Source organism: Ctenopharyngodon idella, chromosome 8 (assembly GCF_019924925.1).
Source record: "Ctenopharyngodon idella isolate HZGC_01 chromosome 8, HZGC01, whole genome shotgun sequence".
NCBI classification, from domain to species: Eukaryota; Metazoa; Chordata; class Actinopteri; order Cypriniformes; family Xenocyprididae; genus Ctenopharyngodon; species Ctenopharyngodon idella.
In genome coordinates, this window is record NC_067227.1 from 27,454,575 (window position 1) to 27,474,821 (window position 20,247).

At 36.0% G+C, this 20,247-nt stretch overlaps 1 protein-coding gene across 3 annotated transcripts; it reads left to right on the forward strand.

Moving 5' to 3' along the window:
* The first annotated feature begins 788 nt into the window (after positions 1–788).
* Positions 789–15,422, forward strand: slc2a6 (solute carrier family 2 member 6). 3 transcript variants are annotated; one of them, XM_051902992.1, is made up of 14 exons: positions 789–946; positions 1,039–1,192; positions 1,498–1,704; positions 2,840–2,939; positions 3,076–3,287; positions 3,656–3,802; positions 3,890–3,998; positions 4,092–4,268; positions 5,863–6,008; positions 10,757–10,903; positions 11,522–11,584; positions 11,709–11,918; positions 12,298–12,432; positions 14,515–15,422. In XM_051902992.1, exons 1-14 carry the CDS (start codon positions 888–890, stop codon positions 14,719–14,721), a joined length of 2,073 nt encoding a protein of 690 aa, XP_051758952.1. In that variant the 5' UTR covers positions 789–887; the 3' UTR covers positions 14,722–15,422. The 3 variants fall into 3 exon arrangements, with proteins under 3 accessions (XP_051758952.1, XP_051758953.1, XP_051758954.1); XM_051902993.1 differs by lacking the exons at positions 12,298–12,432; positions 14,515–15,422 and having other exon boundaries at positions 813–946; positions 11,522–11,606; XM_051902994.1 differs by lacking the exons at positions 10,757–10,903; positions 11,522–11,584; positions 11,709–11,918; positions 12,298–12,432; positions 14,515–15,422 and adding an exon at positions 6,259–7,533 and having other exon boundaries at positions 813–946.
* The last annotated feature ends 4,825 nt before the right edge of the window (positions 15,423–20,247 follow it).

Here is a 20,247-nt window from a genome sequence, read left to right on the forward strand (position 1 = left end):
TTCCACATATCACGAAACAAATAGGCATAATTAGCTAAAGTTATTTGTTTCGCATGTACCTCTGTATTGAGTACATGCGTTGTGTTTCTTCTAAATTTTAAGTATTTCATATAAAATCACTTAAACAAAAGGAGAAAAGGCAAAGAAAATGGGGTTAATGGCAGTGCGCAATTGTTTCAATTTGTTTAACTTTACTGATTCTATTAGGTTGATAAGATAAGCACTATTATGATTAATAAATAAGTAAAATAAATAAATAAACTATTTAAAATTAAAGTACTAAGAACGAGGATCTGACAGATTGAACGAGAGGGGCTATATCGATCACTCAGTTTGAATGTGGTCGGTAGACTTTCGGTTGTTGTGAGAATGACTCGTTTCAATGAATCATTGTAGGGAGTGATTCTTTGAATCACTTATAACACTTATTATATTTCCTACCAATATAAGACATAAATAATTCTCCAATAATCTACAACAAGTAAGCCAGTTGCTGAGCAATATTGGGCAAGAAAGGAGCAAAAACATGAATCTTTTTGTTGAACTGATTCAAATGATTCGAGTCACTGGGATGAATCAAAATCCACATCGCAACAAATCATGTGAAATCTGACAGTATCAAAGCAGGTTATGTCGCCTCATTGGTCTACATAAGCTTTTTTTTTTTTAATGGAGTTGGGACTGTCGACTGGAAAGTTCTGGATGCTTCACACTGCACACTCATCTGTGTTGAGAGGAAGTTCTGACGTTTGCTTCCTTAATTCTGTGTCCACTATCTACCTTAGAAATCCCAGGATTGCAAAATGGGCTTTTGCTTTCGCTTACTTTTAGATATAACCCATTCGAGCATCAAAGCGATTCAGTCTGCTGAGTGAGACGGAGGAGAGATGGCAGACAGTCCGGATGAAACTACCGAATTAATAAGAAACAAACCAGCCCGAATCAGGTGACTTTTTCCCCTTATTTGATTTTGTATGGTCTCAGTATTTTTCTTCTTCATGGTTTTCATGTATTCATTTGATTGTTTATACTTTTCAGACATGGAAGGCTTTTCCTTGCTGTCTTTTCAGCTGTTTTGGGCAATTTCAATTTTGGATTTGCCTTAGTGTTCCCCTCCCCTGTCATCCCCCAGCTTCAGAAGGGTGATGACCCTCGGCTCCAAATGGACATCCATCAGATATCATGGTTTGGTGTAAGATAATTTATGTATATAGAAGTGTTCTTCTATGTGTTCAGTGGCCAGTAGCATAAACTTAGCCTTTATGTTAAGACTGTGCCTTTAGAGCTAGTCTGACCAACTAGCAGTTTGTTAAGGGGTAATTAGTCGTACTTTTCAGATTCAAATTGGGACAATTTGGGTTTTTTTGGTGGGTTTTTTTATGTGACTGACATAAAAAAATGGCAACTAGCTTGTAAGACCAGTTCATGCAGCTGACCACAGGTTTATAATGAGATAGTACATCATTCTCTCTAAATAGTTTATTTTCTGTCGTTTAGTCGATTTTCACCCTTGGAGCAGCCTTAGGGGGTCTTAGTGCCATGGTGCTGAATGACCGAGTTGGGAGAAAGATGAGCATCATGTTGTCTGGAGTACCATCTGCTGCAGGTTTCCTTGTGATGGGGGCCGCACAAAACTTCTGGATGTTATTATGGGGCCGATTTCTGACTGGCATCGCTGGTGGTATCACTGCTGGCTCCATTCCTGTAAGTTATCTGTTAGTCCATCTTGTTTATCGATGTTTGTATGACAACGTGTCATAACATAAAAAATCTAATTAGCCTTGAACTTTTGACATGTAAGAGGTCTTTGTACCATTTAAACATCCTTAAAGCTTAAAACGTCCTTGTCATTATAAACAAAGCATTTATTTAACCAAGCTCCAAAAATGGCTCGTTTGGATATTGTGGGATAAGATTTGGGACGTCACACAAGCAAATACATTTGCATATGACTGCCTCCAGAGCAAGACATCGATAAATAGTTATACATCATCTCACCTTAGGCCCCACCCACTGGTGTTCAGTTGTTTGCCTATACCGGATGTGAGCGTCATGTCGCGTCAAAAGCAAATAGAACCCATTATAATCACTGACGCTGTCTACACTGGATACATTAATAGTATACAGATGCACATTCAGTTTCTGACATAGTCCACACGCTTTCTGTCTGCTGGCAACAGGACAAATGGAAGAGTGAAAGAACGTTTGTTTTGACACATTCTGGGTAAACAGCACGTTTGCGTCTCTAGACAGATTCAAAAGAACCTCAGAGTCAGAAACAAGTGGATGGTTTATTTTTAATTGCGTCCTGGATCGCGTCAGGGGATTATATGTTTGTTCAGAGCATTTGACTGCAGATTGTTCTGTAAACGAGGCACAGCATAATGGAGAGTTTGCAAAGAAACTTTTGTTGAAAGAGGAAGCAAGCCAATTGTGTTGGATCTGACAGCAGCTGCATCACAAACTGTAACTAAATAATTTCATAATGCTCTGTAAATGATGGTTTTATATGGATAATGTTTCAAAACACTTACTTGCGCGCAATAGCGAGTGACCGTTGATACTGTTTCCTATGCAGTGATGTTAGCCAATCATAACAGTGGCAGTTTACTGACAAGCTTAAAAACTGATCATTTCAGACAGAGGGTCAGAAAATAATCATTTTTTTGCATATATATATTTGTTCTTTTTTTGTGCAAAAAACTTTATTAACATTATAAGTGAACCTCAAGGAACATATAAAAATAATTTTCAAAAATCCATGTCATGACCCTTCTAAATATAAGGCACATTACAGTTTTTTTGTGCCTAATGGATCTTGATGTTTTTTTTCACACAGGTGTATGTGTCAGAGATTTCACACGCATCTGTGAGGGGTACGCTGGGTTCGTGTCCTCAGATCACAGCTGTCTTTGGAAGTCTAGCACTTTACGCCCTTGGTGAGAGAGCTCATATTTCTCTGGTTGTTTTGGCTGTATGATGAAACACACTTTCTCCAACAATTTTCAAGCATTTGTCACATAACTTGTCTTGTAGGTCCTCTATGAATGATGCTATTTTATGGTCTCTCTCCAGGCCTGATTTTGCCATGGAGATGGCTGGCTGTGGCTGGGGAGGTCCCTGTGGTTATCATGATGATTTTGCTTTGCTTTATGCCGACCTCGCCACGTTACCTCACCATGAAAGGAAACAGAGCAAAAGCAATCAAATCGCTAGAATGGCTCAGGGGCCCCAATTCTGATTACTTGACTGAGTTCAATAAGATCGAGCGCAGTATCAACTCTCAGGTAAAAGGCACATTGCCGTGAATTACATCATGTCATCAGGGTGGTTTTGCCATAAAAGAAAAGGTCATGCAATGGAATACAATAAGGGAGAATGGGGTCATTTGTATTGTTCCATTTGTTTAATCACAAAGCTTAAGGTATAAATGCTGTTTAAAGATGTGATACATTTGAAATCAAACCTAAACATATGTTTAAACCTAAACACAAGTTGTCGGTTAAAATTTTAAATTGCAAATTGTATGATTGAATTGAAAAAAATCATCTGCAAAAGGGGGTCTGGCAATTATTGTTTGATTTAGTAACTGTAGTAGAAAAAACGCATGAGACAAAAATACAATATTAAATGTCTTGCATGTTCTCTCCAACAGGGCGCACAATGGAGTGATCTTAAAACACCTTTATACTATAAACCTATCCTAATCTCAGTCTTCATGAGATTTCTGCAGCAGATGACTGGTATAACCCCAATTCTGGTATATTTGGAGCCCATCTTCAACATGACAGCTATATCACTGGTATGTCTCATAGAGTATATTTACCTATTTATTACTATGAAAAAAACTCAAAGCGCATTTACCCACTTAAAAAAAATTGTCATTCAGGAACCGAAATATGATGCAGCATTAGTGGGAGCTGTAAGATTGATCTCTGTCGCTATTGCAGCCAGTTTGATGGACAAAGCAGGCCGAAAAGCTTTGCTCTTCACTTCAGGTTTGTGTAGAATGAAATAAAGTGTTTTACTTGGTAAATTTAATTTATTGGAAACAGACCAATTAATAAAAGATCTTTTTTTTTTCCCTTTAGGATTTTTGATGTATCTAGCCACGCTTTCAATGACCATGTACACCCACAGAACACCATGCAGCCATGGCAATCTTACCTTAACAGAGGGTTTGAAGAACGCCTATGGAGGCTCAACAAGCCCTGCCTTCGATCCAGTGACTCTAATTCCTCTCATTAGCACTATGGTCATCATATTTGGTGAGTTTGCTTAGTTTCAGGTAGTTTGTTTATGTGTGATACAGTGTGACCAGTTTGCTTTTACTTACTGTAAAACTCACTTTTTGTTGAAAGTGAAAGTGAAAAGCCAAGTATGGTAACCCATACTCGGAATTTGTCGGAATTACGAGTATGGGTGTTCACTACTCACTACTCCTTTGAATTAGGAGTAGTGAGTAGTGGACTGTGGACACACACACACCCGGAGCAGTGGGCAACCATTTTGCTGTGGCGCCCGGGGAGCGAGTGGGGGTTAGGTGCCTTGCTCAAGTGCACCTCAGTCATTTCCTGCCGATATAGAGGGTATGCATAGACGTAACTTTCCCGCCGGAACGCGCTCCCTCATCTAGACTGAGTGGCAAAAGAACCTGCTGCATGACTGGATTTAATAGGGGAAACTGCGAAAACGCGAGTAAAACAAACAATTACACTAAAGGTTGGGCTCGAAAGTGTTCCTTATGACATGTCAAAGAAACCTAATCCATGGATATTGGCATGCAGTCAGGAATCGTGTTTCCTGACATTTATATGTGCCTGATTTCGATGCCGGGGAAATATATAAAGCAACTCGGCCTGTGAACGTTTTATATAACTACAATATAGGTAGGTCTAAATTGGAGCGATCACTTACATCAGTGTTATATATTTTGTCATATCGTCCAGCCCTGAAACTTGTATAGTTTTTGTCAGTGATTATTTAAAAACACCCAATTAAGCAGAATATAAGATGGTAAATATTTAATTGATGAATTGTCAACACAATATATAACAATACAATATATAGGGTATGATTTTACCCCAAAATCCAACATTTTGACACAAAATGATAACTGCAAAACATGTTTCTTTGCCTGGAGTCCAGCTGTTTCTGTGAATTGCAGTGACCTATTTGCTTCTTTTTTTCTGTAGCTTTCAGCAGTCTATAAAAATATACCTCAGATTTTGTGTCAAAGCTTTTTGTACAGTCAGTCGCAAAGCTCTTTCCCCTTTTTGGATGTGTTTTGTGTGTTTTTCGTGGCATTCAAGCTGAAAACCAATGCTGCCACTCAGTCTTTTGCCACTCAGTGGGCATAACCGCAGTCATAACGGTTGACGGTGACGTCACGTGCATACCCTCTACTGAGACTCAAACTTGACTCTCGAACCATTAGGCCACGACTGTCCCATTATGACACTTTAGTTAAGGATGTTATAGCTTAACATTATAATTTTGAAATGGCTTAAAAGGAATTTTTTACATCAGAAAAAACATCATTTTGGCAACAGGTTTGGATTACATCACTTTGAGAATTAGAAGTTTTTACTTTTAAAGCCAATTCACACTAGACCGACAGACGCCAACCAATGGCAACAGACTCTTTGTCAGGTTTTGTCAGATCAGAGTGTTTCCCATGTTGATTTGGTCGCCACTTGTTTTTGCCAATTCAGCGTACATTTGTGGGGTGATGAAATGTCTGAGACGTGACAAACTGTAAACTGGTGATTTGTCCGCATTGGTTGGAGCCTGTTGGTCTAGTTCTATTTCCTCATGTAGAATAACATTCAGCATAACTTCACTGATAACTTTCCCATGCAGGTTATGCTATGGGTTGGGGACCAATCACATGGCTGCTAATGTCAGAGATTTTACCCTTGGGTGCACGTGGTGTAGCATCTGGTTTGTGTGTTGGTGTTAGCTGGATCACGGCCTTTATACTGACGCAACTCTTCATGCACGCGGTGGTGAGCTAAATCTCTTTTTTACACACATAGAAACAGGAAATGAAAAATACCCATTACCTATAAAATATACCTATCTTTATTCATTAATCTGATACTTATCTGAACTTTAGCATGTACAACATCCTAGTTCAAGTCATTAAAAGATAATACAAGTTGCTCTTGATAATTTACTCTTATTCATGTTTCTTATCTGATTTTTATTGAAGTATAACTGTCAAAGGCAAACTTGATAACAAATCTTTTCATATAGGAAGCCTATGGACTTTTTGCTCCTTTCCTGTTCTTCTGTGTCGTCTCTGTAGTGAATATAATATTCACTGCTAAATGTGTGCCAGAAACTAAAGGCCGAACTCTGGAGGAGATCGAGAACTATTTCAGGACTGGCCGAACCTTCACCATTATTGATCCTTAAAATGTCCATATATGCTATTTATCCACCTTATTCCTACGCCCCATAACGCTTTGCGCGAATTATGGGTGTAACTTCCGTTAAGCTGTGAACAGTCAGTGAAAGGCTCGCTGTATGAACACAATTAACTTTATACGTTTTATTTTTAAACTGGGTATAACGAGATGACATTATTCTACTGACCCTTCAACCAACGAACATTAAAAGGACATTTAAAAGTGTAAAAGCATCATCAAGGTACTTTCAACAGGCCATGAAAAAGCGCGATTCTTTCCACAGCAATAACGGACGGGTTAAATATAACTATAGTGATATATATCTGTATTATGTAATACGTTGCCTTAATAAAAAATGTTCATGAACTTCAGCATTGCGTGATACTATTTCAAAGTGATTTCCATCATTTTTATAGGTAATAAATTGTATTTACCTGTGAAAACAAATATGGAAAGAGACGTGAGGCTTTGAGGAGAAAAACGAGAGATTCTTCGTGCATTCCAGTTTATTATTAATGGGATATATCGTAAATTATATCGGGAGAACAGACTACAAATGTGCAGTATATGTTGTCCTTTTTCATACTATTACAGTGGTATGCAAAGGGACAAAAGAAAATAATCACGAGGATAGAAAGCAGCGACTGAAAAGAGGTCTTGCCATAGATATTCTTGTTATAACATGTTACGTTAAAATACCAAGCGTTACGTTATTCTCATGATGTCTGAAAATAAAACAGGAAAGAAAAATTGACAGCTCATTCAGTCAAACAGACGGATAAGCTTTATTTGTAGGGTAACCTTATGATTTGAAACGATTCGTTTCAGCCTTTTTAAATGGAAGATCCCCAAACCGGAAGTGGAACCCATAATTCGAAACGCAGTAGGCTAGTCGGGAATAAGGTGGATATGACAGATAATATAAATGTATAGTACACACACAAACACACACACTTCTATCTGAATGTTCCTCTGATGTAAATACATTAAGTTCTCTTAAAAATTCTATGTCTAATATCCATTTACTAGAATAATCTAAATCTAAAATATTTCAGTAAGTGTGTATATATTGTATATGCATGTATATTACTATCAAGATTAAATGTCTACCATCCTCCTAGTTTCTATATGATAAGATTATGTGACTGGACACTGCACTTCCCTTTCACTGTTCTGCAATTGTTTCCATCAGTGTGGCCAAACTAAACCTATATTGCACAAAATGTGTTTGTCCAGGAACAAAAGTACAATGATACAGAGAAGTTCATAAAGTATTATTTCATCCAGTGTGGGTGTGGACCGCAGCTAGACTTGAGCAAGAATAAATTCTACTGGCCTTGGTCATGTGCTGATAAATATTAGGTAACACTTTACAATAAGGTTCATTAGATAACATTAGTTAACTACATTAGTTAACATGAAGTAATAATGAACTGCACTTATACAGCATTTATTAATCTTTGTTAATGTTCATTTCAACATTTACTAATACATTATTAAATCTTGTTAACATTAGTTAATGCACTGTGAACTAACATGAACAAACAATGAACAACTGTATTTTCATTAACTAACGTTAACAAAGATTAGTAAATACTGCAACAAATGTATTGCTCATGTTAGTTAATACATTAACTAATGTTTAACTAATGAACCTTATTGTAAAGTGTTACCAAAATATTGTTAATCACTGAAGTTAATGTAGCTGTGCACAAAAATGATTCTTTGGTTCTTATTTATACTTCCTTTTATTTTGTTTGTTGTTTTTCTTGATTCTTCTTTCCCAATTAATTAGATCTGTTTTTTTTCAGTAAGCATATTTTTCAAACAAAAGCTTTGTTTTAGAGAAAACAGAAGTTTCTTCTCATTGACAGCTTTGATATGATTCCTCTTTCTTCTTTCATATTGTATGATGCTGCGGTGCTTCCTGTCAATCAACACTGACTCTGTGGTACGCACCAAAGCATACTACAGTTGTGAAGGCTAAAAATTTGTCAAAACGCCTACAGGCGGTATGCAGTGCATTATTCATCATTCTTGGTTCTCAATCTCTGAAACTGACCTCCTACACCAATGAATGGCAGATTTAGCCATATAATAATATCAGTAAATTGTTACTTTTTAAAGTCAAATTCAAGTAAAAAAAAAAAAAAAGTCAATAAAGATAATTTGATCTGCAGTATCCCAGCATGTAACCTAATTATCCAAGAGTTAAGTTGCTTACATGTTCAAAAAGCCTTTTTATCAGAAAAATCATGTGATGAATGTTTGGCTTTAAGCTGCTTTTTTGGGTGTCTGTTAAGTGAAGGGTTGCCAAAAAATGTTAGGCACTACAGGCATAGACTAACTCTGATATACAGTATTGTGCAAAAGTCTTAGGCACGTCAGTATTTTCACCCCCCAAAAAGGGTTTTAAGCCAGTTATTTATATCTTTTGCTGTCATGTGTCAGTAGGAAATATCAGTTCACATTTCTATTTTGCCATTAATTGTAATAATCCAGTGAGATTTTTGTATGCACAATGAGTCTGACAACAGCCAGTGCTCCACACTGAGATCTGATCTCACCATCATCAAATCCGTCTGTGATTACATGAAGAAACAGATGAAACTGAGACAAACTAAATCCAGAAGAACTGTGGCCGTGTTTCCAAGACGCTTGAAGAAACCGACCTGCAAAACTACCTGAAAAACGATGCGCTGAAAAACAATGTGCAGTTTTAAACGCAAAGGGTGGTCACACCAAATATTGATTTGATTTGGTTAATAGAAGTTAATTGATAAATAAAATCTATTTATGACAGTATTTTTGAAAGCATCCTCACTTTACAGCATTTTTACACAAGTGCCTAAAACTTCTCACAGTACTGTATCTTTGCAGGTCGGTTTCTTCAAGCGTCTTGGAAACACGGCCACAGTTCTTCTGGATTTAGTTTGTCTCAGTTTCATCTGTTTCTTCATGTAATCACAGATGGATTTGATGATGGTGAGATCAGATCTCAGTGTGGAGCACCGGCTGTTGTCAGACTCCTTGTGCATACAAAAATCTCACTGGATTAGTACAATTAATGGCAAAATGAATGTTTAGAAATGTGAACTGATATTTCCTACTGACACACTACAGCAAAAGATATAAATAACTGGCTTAAAACCCTTTCTGAGGGGTGAAAATACTGAGGTGCCTAAGACTTTTGCACAGTACTGTATGTGTGATAACATAAGGGTGTTAAACCTTACACAATCAGTAAGACCAGTACTTATGTAACATATTATATTGATAATTATATATCATTAGATGAATGTGTGGATGTTTTATTCATTTCTCCATAGTAGCCTAGTGTGAGGAAACATTTTAATTAATTGTGAAACCTAAATATCTTCTATGGTTTAACAGTCTAATACTATATTTTAAAAGCTCTACAGGTTTAAAATATCATAAAATTCACTATTTCACTATCTGCTGGTGTCCTGGGCTGGCTTCACCAACTCATCCAGAATGCACCCCGCGCGCACGTTTTAATTCCCGTTGATTTTTACGTAACACCCTGTAGAAAGTGGCTGCAGCCAGAAGAACATTAAGTCGCATTCAGCAGCACAGAGTTACTCAAGAGAACTGAGGAACCCCTTCAGTGAGTTTCATAATTAGGTTGTGTAAGGGTTGACGTATGAGATCTTTGGAAGCCAGCGGGCTACAAATCCTCGTCGCACTGAAAACTTTGATTTGACCCCCAACCTCGGACTGTGAACCAAACATGAAAACGACCAAGATTAAAGTAATTGGAAGTCAAGTAATTTCAGCCGAACTTGTGGTAGGACTACTACTCAGCATTGCCTATCGGATGTGTTCCAGTTTGGCTTTTTCCTCAGAGGTGGGTCTTTAGTTGCTGTGTGAGTGAAATCATGTAATTATATACAGTAATGTTTTGTTTGTAAATGTTAATACGCGAAAGCAAACTAATCGTTTTGTGTGAAAATGCCTGCAAAATGGCAAACACAATGTTTCCTTTAAAATACCATGGTAACTAATATCCAATAAAATACCATACTACAGTTTTGAAACTGGAACAAATTGATAGTGAAAGTCATAAAGGCAATTTCACTCAAAAAAAAGTTTGAATGGAACAGAACGCATCGGTCTCGAGACGCGTCATTACTTGACGCGTTGTGAAAACGCAACGCGCTCCGTCTGAATACAAGAACAGTTTCTGTGTGTACACCGCTTGGAAGTTCCAGAATGTTTACGTTCTGTTGTAGTACAAATAACTTATATTTACTTATAATAACGGATATTATTGTTACTATGGTAATAATACTTTTGTAAAGCGTTACGCTCTTGTGTTGCAGGGAGAAAGCGTCAGTGACGGAAGCGCGCAGTTTGAAGTAACGCGCTCACTCGTGTGTGTGTGGGTTGCCAGTAATGTTAAGTTCATTTTCTTCAAAAGCAACAACCATCCACTTTCTCTTTCAGCTCATTCCATATCAAGGCTTGTGGTAAGTGCAATGCACAAGCTGTTTGTTTGAGAAATACATGTACTATGTATTAGATTACACCAACATATGTATTTCTAAGGGTTATTCTTCAAATATACACTACCCTTCAAAACTTTGGGTTCAGAAATTAATACTTTTATTCATCAAGAATGCATTAAATTGATCAAAAGTGACGGTAAGAGCAAAAAATTATATTTCAAATAAATGCTGTTCTTTGAACTTTATTCACCAAAGACTACTGAAAATAATGCTTGTGAAAAATTACGGTTTCCACAAAAAATATTAAGCAAATGTTTTTGACATGGGTAATAATAACAAATGTTCTTTAGCACCACATCAATGATTTCTGAAGGATCATGTGACACTGAAATGATGCTCAAAATTCAGCGTTGCCACCACAGAAATAAATAACATTTTAAAATATTTTAAAATAGAAAACAGTTATTTTATATTGTACTAATATTTCAAATATTACTATTTTTACTGTATTTCTGATTCAGCAAATGCAAACCAAACGTTTGAACTATTAAATGTTCCATCAGTTTAGTATTTATTGTTACATTTAACTACATTTTCAAATATGAAGTAAATACAATTTTTAAATGTCTTTCTATACAGGCTTTCCTTTCATTGTTTGGAGTCTGCAAAGAAGGACACATTCAAGGAAGAGATCGTAGACATGTATGTAACATGAAAACCTGAAGTGAGCATTTTATTATAACAAGTCACTTTGGTATGGTAAGCATCTGTACACAAATGTAAAATGCAGTACTCTTGACTTTTTTTGTTCTCTCATGTTCTCCAGCTTCCCATGGTGGATGTGGCGGTGTTCTTGTTCTTTCTTCTAAGCACTTTGATTCTTTTGATCTTGGATCACAATCAGTTGCAAGGCTCTTTGAAACGATCTGAACGCCTCACTAAACCCCAGAGGTTTTTCCTTCAAATGGATTTTTTTGCCAACTTCATTTTTGGCCTCATGTGGTTGGTTTTTCCAGGATGGCTACTTGGGTCACAGGTAAAAACCTTGGACTATGTTTGAAGGAGATTGTCAAGTCAAGTCACCTTTATTGATTATTTCAAAGCAGCTTTACAGGGATAAACAGGAAAATAATGATTCAGTGATGCAAACAAAGTTCAATTCTGCTGTACGGCAATTCTAAAAAGAAAATATTGTTCAGCTGAGGTCAGTTCAGTATTGATTCAGTGCCGTTCAATAAAATGTGTAAAGTTCATCAAATATGAAATGAGTTCAATCCATCTATAAAGCAGCTCTGAAGAAAACAGTCATCAAATATATATATGCTATAGCAGAAAGTTCATGCTATAGGAAGTCGAAGTTCTACTAGATGCTATTATCCATAGATATTAATCCATTGTGTATTCATCCATTGTAGATTAGTGGATCTGAAGATAATCTTCATCTCACACGTGCATTTGGAGCCATGATGGTTGGAGACAGCTTTGTTTCTTTTACCACTCAGAAACAAATGGCAACCAATGAGGTATCTGTCTTCAGCAGCCGAGCTGTGGTAAGTCATATTGTCAGAACAAATTGCAGACTTGTTAACATTAGGACTCATTTACTCCAAGATGATTTCACATGATTAAGCAAACTGTAACAACTGCAAAAAGTGATATATCTATACTTGATATAAAACTTAAAATGACCTGTGTTGGTGTAATTTAATGCAGTCAGGTTAATTCAGTCAATATTTTTTTAGCATGAAGCACATTTTTAAAATACCTTACTTTATTTTTTATTAGTGCCACGTGTGTTACTGTTTTGTTAATAATAAAATCAGGCAAATAATTTATTCTTCAAATATACACTACCATTCAAAAGTTTGAAAGGAATTAATACTTTTATTAATCAAGTATGCAGTAAATTGATCAAAAGTGGTGGTAAGGACAGTTATAATGTTACAAAAAAAATCTATTTCAAATTGTTCCTTTTGAACTTTCCATTCATCAGAGAATACAAAAAAAAAAAAAAAAAAAAAAAAAAAAATATTGGTAACACTTTACAATAAGGTTCATTAGTTAAACATTAGTTAATGTATTAACTAACATGAACTAACCATGAGCAATACATTTGTTACTGTATTTACTAATCTTCGTTAACGTTAATGAAAATACAGTTGTTCATTGTTTGTTCATGTTAGTTCACAGTGCATTATCTAATGTTAACAAGATATTAATAAAGTATTAGTAAATGTCGAAATTAACATTAACAAAGATTAATAAATGCTGTATAAGTGCAGTTCATTATTAGTTCATGTTAACTAATGTAGTAAACTAATGTTAACTAATGAACCTTATTGTAAAGTGTTACCCAAATATATTATGTTTTCCGCAAAAATATTGAGCAGCACTACTGTTTTAAACAAGGATAATAATATCCAATTTTCTTGAGCACCAAATCAGCATATTAGAATGATTTCTGAACATATTGCGGACTTGTTAACATTAGGAGTTATAATGTTACAAAAAATTTTATTTCATATAAATGCTGTTCTTTTGAACTTTTTTATTCATTGAAGAATACTGGGGGAAAAAATAGGGAAAATACTGGGGGGAATACTTTAGAAATCCCCTTGTTCTAAAAAAAATTCTGTAAACACGGCGTCATCTCAATAAATATCTGTGTACACACGAAACCACTGAAACTGACTCAAAACGACGTAGTATACGTAGTATATAGCGCTGTAATTCTGCCACAAAGATACACTAAAAACGGAGAAGAAGACTTGGAGCATGAGCAGAAACCTTGCACGCTGTATACAAACTTTAGTAAAGCTTAGTAATAAAGCTTTACTTTAGTAAAGCTAATAGGCTCAGTAGCTTCTGCAGCACGAACACAAGCATGTAGTCCGCCATTGTTGTTGGTGTTGCTGTTACGTGACGTAGCGGTGTCTGACTAGGGTCGAGACGTGGGGTGATGACATCATCGTTTCACAAAATATACAAATTGGCTGTACACACGAAAACGCAAGGGTGTCATTTTCAGATTTATCCCCTCTGGGACCCGGTTTCAAAAAATAGCGGTTTCAGGCTCCCAAAATGCCAGATCCGTCTGGACGAAATGCCGATACGATACAAAATTTACAGCTAAACTGCTCTCCGTGTGTACGGGCTCTAAATGGAAGTAGATCTGAATGCCAGTTTGCACTCAGTTGTGGAGGATATTTAGTCTGCCGAGACATACGTCATGAAGAGAACAGACATCGTTTCTGGGGGGAGGGGAGGTTAACCTTTTTGATTAAAGATAACAAGGGCAGTTGGTGCCGATAGCCTCGTGGGCAGCATGCCGACATGTAGCGCCGTTGCGCTTCAGGCGGCCTGATTTCGAGTCCCGGCTCACGGACCTTTCCCGATCCCAGTCCCCTCTCTCTCTCCCACTTCGCTTACTGTCCTATCATAATAAAGGCAAAAATGCCAAAAATAAATCTAAAAAAAAAAAGTTATCATTTATATATCATTTATAAAAAAATTATAATTTATAAAAAATAAATCATTTATAATAAACACTGCAACATTCTGTAAAAAAAATAACAATTGTCAATTTTGATTTCATGGTGACTTTAAGCATGTATGAATCTGTATCCATTTAGGGGACTTTGGCGGTTGTCGTCTTCATGATCCACACCCAGCTCACCACATCAGTGTGGAAAACCCCACATCTCTGTTTCTGCCTAGTAGGGGTCAGTCTCTGGGCTGCTAACTCCATCCTTGGTTACCTGAGCTCCAAAGACGCGAGGACAGAGTCAGTGGATGATATATATTGGCGTGCTGTACAGGAAAACGACAGAAGACTTTAGGCACAATAGGTTTTTTCATATGCAAATATCTGCAGACATCATTCTGTGCATTTTGAGGCTTTATAATGTTTATGACAAACTGTTTATACTGTAAATATACTGTTATTGTGTTTAGAAATATGACATACATGTATTCCTTTGTAAATAATTGTTGTTTTTAATTGTAATATTTTGTAATTGTAATCAATATTGTTCATCATGCAGATAAAGACAAAGTGGTCATGTTGTGAGTGCAGGTGATGTGAAGAGCACTTCATAAAAAGTAAAAACATTTTGTCAGCTGTCTGTGACCCGCCTTTCACACTCTCAGGTGTCGAGTCATTCTGCTGCAATATTCACTGAACCATTTGTTTTGTAACTTTGGATCCAACAACGGATGTTCCCACAAGCACAAAACTGCAAATATTCCAACATGTATGAACTGTGCAGGAGTGCAGTTTCTGTTTTTATTAGTATTTTATTTTATTTTTTTAATTTTTGTGAAAATAAGGATTATTAGCATAGCATCAAATTGTAATAGTTCCTCAGAATATTCTTATTCACAATCAGAACTGTTTTGCTAGATTCTGACATATGCGAGAACCTTTCTTTCTTTCTTTCTTTCTTTCTTTCTTCTTTCTTTCTTTCACCTCTGGCCAATTGGCTACATCTCCTGTCATGTGTTGATTATCACTGGCATCTTAATAAAGTGTTTGGCAGTTGTTTGGTCTCTTTTGCAAGACCTGTGTGAGCAGCAACATTGACCTTAATTCAACTTTGTTCCTTCTGCAAAGGCCATGATGTAGTCTAAGTTAACAAGAGCCTGCAAAGCCCAAATAAACAGCTTTACCGTGCAGCAGAGACCTATTAACACCTCCATCAAACTGTGCCCAGAGCCTAGCACAAGAAATGTGATTCAACAGCTCAGTTATGGCATAGTGTGTGTTTTAAATATGGCCACTTGGTGGCGCTCCATACACAGAGATTACAGTCTCTGCTGGCGCTCTTACATCAAATAATAGACAACAGCGCTGGTAAATTTACCATGAACTGTTATTAAAATGCCATTTCTAAATTACAGTTGCATAATCAGAACTGAAACTACTGTTGAATGTAGCACAATTATCATAATAAGCTCTTAATCTTGGAATATTAAGCAGTAAGATGACTTTACAGGCTTGGTTCAAGATGGCAGTTTCATTCAGTTCCTCTTTTTTCTCATAAGCATAAAGGGTTAAAACGAAAATTCTGTAATTTTGATCCCCTTTTTTTTCTTTTGAGGAATACAAAAGGTACAAATTCTAAAGTATTGTACTGTTTGCTCTTTTCCAATGAGTGGCAACTGAAGGTTTCAAACGTCAAAGTGCACAAAAGCATCTTAAAAGTATCATAAAATGATGACTCGTGCACTATATTCCAAGTCTTCTGAAGCCATAAAATAGCTTTGTGTGAAAAACACACCAAAATTGGTCAAAAGTGATATACACACATTCTATATATTATTAAATGACATCTTTTTTTATATTCACTGCCCCTCAGATCTGATTTGTGCCCATTAGTTTAAGTTTTAAAAAGGTACGGCTATGTTCAGACTGCAGGCAAATCTGAATAATTGCAAGTGATCAAATAAGATTTGTGTTTTTTACTGTCTATGGTCCAGACATCACCAACCCGTCCAACATAGGCGTACGCACATATGTGACGAGGAATTCAAAATGGAGGTGCATCATCTCACTCTCCAAATAACCGCCCTGCCTGTGCAGAACTCCTCTGTCACACAAGGAGACTGGTATTGTGATGTTCTGTGATATCCAAACCACCTCCAAATGTGGTTTGAATCATACCTAAAAAAAAAAAAAAATTAAGATTTAATTTAATTATTTATTTAATTATTTTTGAGGTCTAGACTTTCAAAAAACATTTGGATAAAATCTGGATATTCAAATAAATAAATAATTAAATAAACAAACAGAAAAAAAATAAGGATTTTTGCTGACAGTCAGAACAACCTATGTAACTTTTGGCCCTTAAAAAACAAAACTGCACGCATTTTGAGAAGGACATTGTTTTGGTTGTGCTTTGGCTCTGCGTGACTGTGCGTTGATATGGCTATCCTACTGCTCATAAAACATTCACCATAAGCTTAAGAGATATAACCAGTTTAGATGGAAAGGATCTCAAGCTGACTAGCTGAAGATGTTACTAGCAATAATAGACATGGTACTTCCTTGAAAATAAATTCCAGCACACCACTAACAACCATAATGAAATGACCCTTCACAATAGATAATGCGTTACAATGAACTCTGTTAGAGAGCTACAAATGGCAATTTATCTGTTCAATAAAATACCTTACTTACCTGTTGAGTAATATAAACAACATCTCCTCATCACTTTTACAACATTTTAAATCCCTCAGTTCTCAAAAGCCAAGCCAATGTTGATTCTTGTTTTATTACGAGCTCTGTCAAGTTCCCTTTTTGCCAGCAGACTCTCCTCTATTCTGTGCTTGATTAAAATGGGTGATTGATTCCACAGAGGTTTGAGATTTATCGTCAACCATGTCAACTAACCTATGCCACTCCCACGTATACGTATATGACAAGATACCCATGGGCGAGTGACGTATATGTACGCAATTTCCCATGATCATCCTGACATGTCTAAAAACACTTATTATAATAGGATTACAGTAGTGAATCAGGGTAAGACAAAAACATGTTTTGAAAAAAGGATTGATGATGATGATGATGACTCAATATTTAAATTTTGTCAATTTTGAAAAAAAAAAAAAAAAAAATACATAGTGTAGACGTTACATATAGTGTACCTTTAAGAACACTGTGACTGAAGCATCTCCATTCTCCATGTTTTTTTTTTTTTTATATTCTTCCATAATTCAAAATACTGTAATGTGCTGATAGGAACAGGGACTCAGCCACAAGCTGTCTGTTTGGACAGTGTGGCCGTAGACCCTCTCAGCACAGCCATAGCTAAACCTCGCCATGAGAACAACAAAATGACTTTGGCTGGAGAGTCCAATCTCTATCAGATTAAAGTCTTCACTGTAACTGCTGAGCTCAGAAAGGGAAAGATTCATAAAGTCCAGCCTAGCTGATGTCAAGAAGAGAGTAGTTGAGAATTGGAACAGTATTTCAATGTTTATTTCAGTGTGTTTTGGATTTACTTTTTGAATTTTGTTCAAATGAATTAATCCACAAACTTCTATTTTTAGGTGATTCTTTGAAAATAGTCCTTTTTCATATCAAGTTATTCATTTTATTACAGTTCCTTGACAAATTTTACACTCATACATTTTTAATTAATAATTTTTTTGAGTTCTATATAGAATTTAGTTGCTTGTAAAAGTTAGTTGTTTAGTTGTTGTAATCCCTTTTGGAATGGTTTTTTTTTTATTGTTCTTTTGCTTGTAATTGGTTTGTTGCCATAAAAAAGGTAAAATTTTACAATAAGTTTACTAAAATTAACAAATGAGACCTTATACTGTAAAACATTACCAAAAAACAGTACGTACTTCAGTGTGTTGTTTATTTTGATCAACAGAGGGCGCTGCTCAATAAACAGCTTTATTCGTCTTCCGCTACTAATTAGTTGCTCGCGCTATTTTGGCATCGACAGTTGGACGTGGACTAAGCGACCACAAGAACAACATAATTTTATAAGGTAAGACATTGTTATCAGCTTTCCTAATGTACCAACCTTATACGGAAATGACATTTGCAACGCTGTTCTCTGCTTTTCGTTGCAAATGAAACGTGATGACAGAGAAAGTGCGCGTTTGAACTTCACACAGGACGTTTCTTGCTTTTGTCAGTTTATTGGCATCTAGGGGTTTTTTAAGCGTCTTTCGCTATGAGCCTTTTTTTTAAGTGTCACAAAATGTGTTTGTTACATTCCTTTGCTTCCCATTTAATAACTGTTGTTGAACAAAAAACGCGTCCTGAACGTGGGCCGCCTATAAATGTGAGGTAATGTGCTCTGCATGCATGGAAGTTATATTCGTAACAATTTTATAATAACTTATTAACATTTACAAATATTAAAAATTCTTATCAGATTACTTAAAATAACATAAAAATACATTTACATTTACAACATTTAAACAATAAAATACATTAAGATATTTATGAAAATAATGATTTTTTTGTTAATTTAATACATATTCGTAAACTATTGATCTATTGTAATTTTATATATATGGTAATCACTAATGAGAGTTATTAAGTGTTGTTGGTATTTCTGTTTTTTAATAAGCTGCGTCAAGTTGACTATCAGTGAAGGTGCCTCATGTATCAGGTATCTTATATTTCTGAATTCTGTGGTAATTCTTAATTCAGTTTTTTAGTTCCTGGTTGTGCACTTTTTAATTGTGTTATGTGTACCATATGTCATAATGTTGCAGTCTTTAAAAAATTACATTACTACTTTGTAACCACAACATTTATAACTGTCAAAGTACATAAATTATGAATATGTACATTTTTGGCAGTTTGACAGATAAAGACAACCAGTGTTTACTAGACAAAATTTTGTTTATCTTCAAAATTCACAATGCTAATTCAGCTTTGTCCCAAATAGTTTTTCAGGATGTTATTTCTGTTTCACCACTGGTCATTTTCTGACTCAGGAGGTAGGAAAACCATTCAAAATTGGCCCATCATTTTTCAGTGAATTGCTCTTTAAAGTGGCAACCTTTGTGGTTTTTCTGACCTGAAAAAAATTAATGAAAATCAAGCGTCAGTGTGCCAACAAAGTGGTAGCCCACAACAAGGTCATTTTTATGACAGCGAATGGCTTCTAATTGATCTCTGGTGATTTGCACTCTGCCTGTCCGTTTATATCCTTTCAATCTGATGAATTTGCGTCATGTGCACCGTTTTAACCGTGGATGCCCAGTGACGCATGAATCCGATTCAGCAATTTTCTTGTAAGATTTCAGCCAGCTAGTGGTGGTAAAGGCCTTCAATTACAATAGCACAGTTGGCCTATTAGTTGCTCGTTGACCAACATTCGACTTTAAGAGTGGAAGATGTTTTTCAGTAGACTATTCACTCTCAATTATCGGCAGATAATTTAATTTACATATTATAGTGCATCCTAGGCCTGTCACTATTATTAATTCATTGTATGATTGTGGTTATTCTATCTAATTGCAATTTTTATATTTGGTATATATTATATTATATTGCATTGCACTTCAGATCACAGCACATTCTATAGTACGAGTTTAATAAAAAAAGAGTTACTTGTATTAAATGTCACGAGTCTTTCTGTTGACGTTGTGTCATCTTGTTCGTCTCTGTGCCAGACCCCTTCTGTCTTTGGCTCCACATCAAATAAACTTCCTTTGAGGCTTGTTGACTGATCATTCTCACCAAGGAACACATTTCCTGTAAAGCTGCTTCTTGCAGGGGTACATCTATGTCCTCCTTTGCAAGCAGTAGCCCACAAAAAAAACAAAACAAAAAAACCCAGAGCTGTGTGGTTTTTTTTTTCCTACATGGGAAAGGAAGTGAATGGGTGATG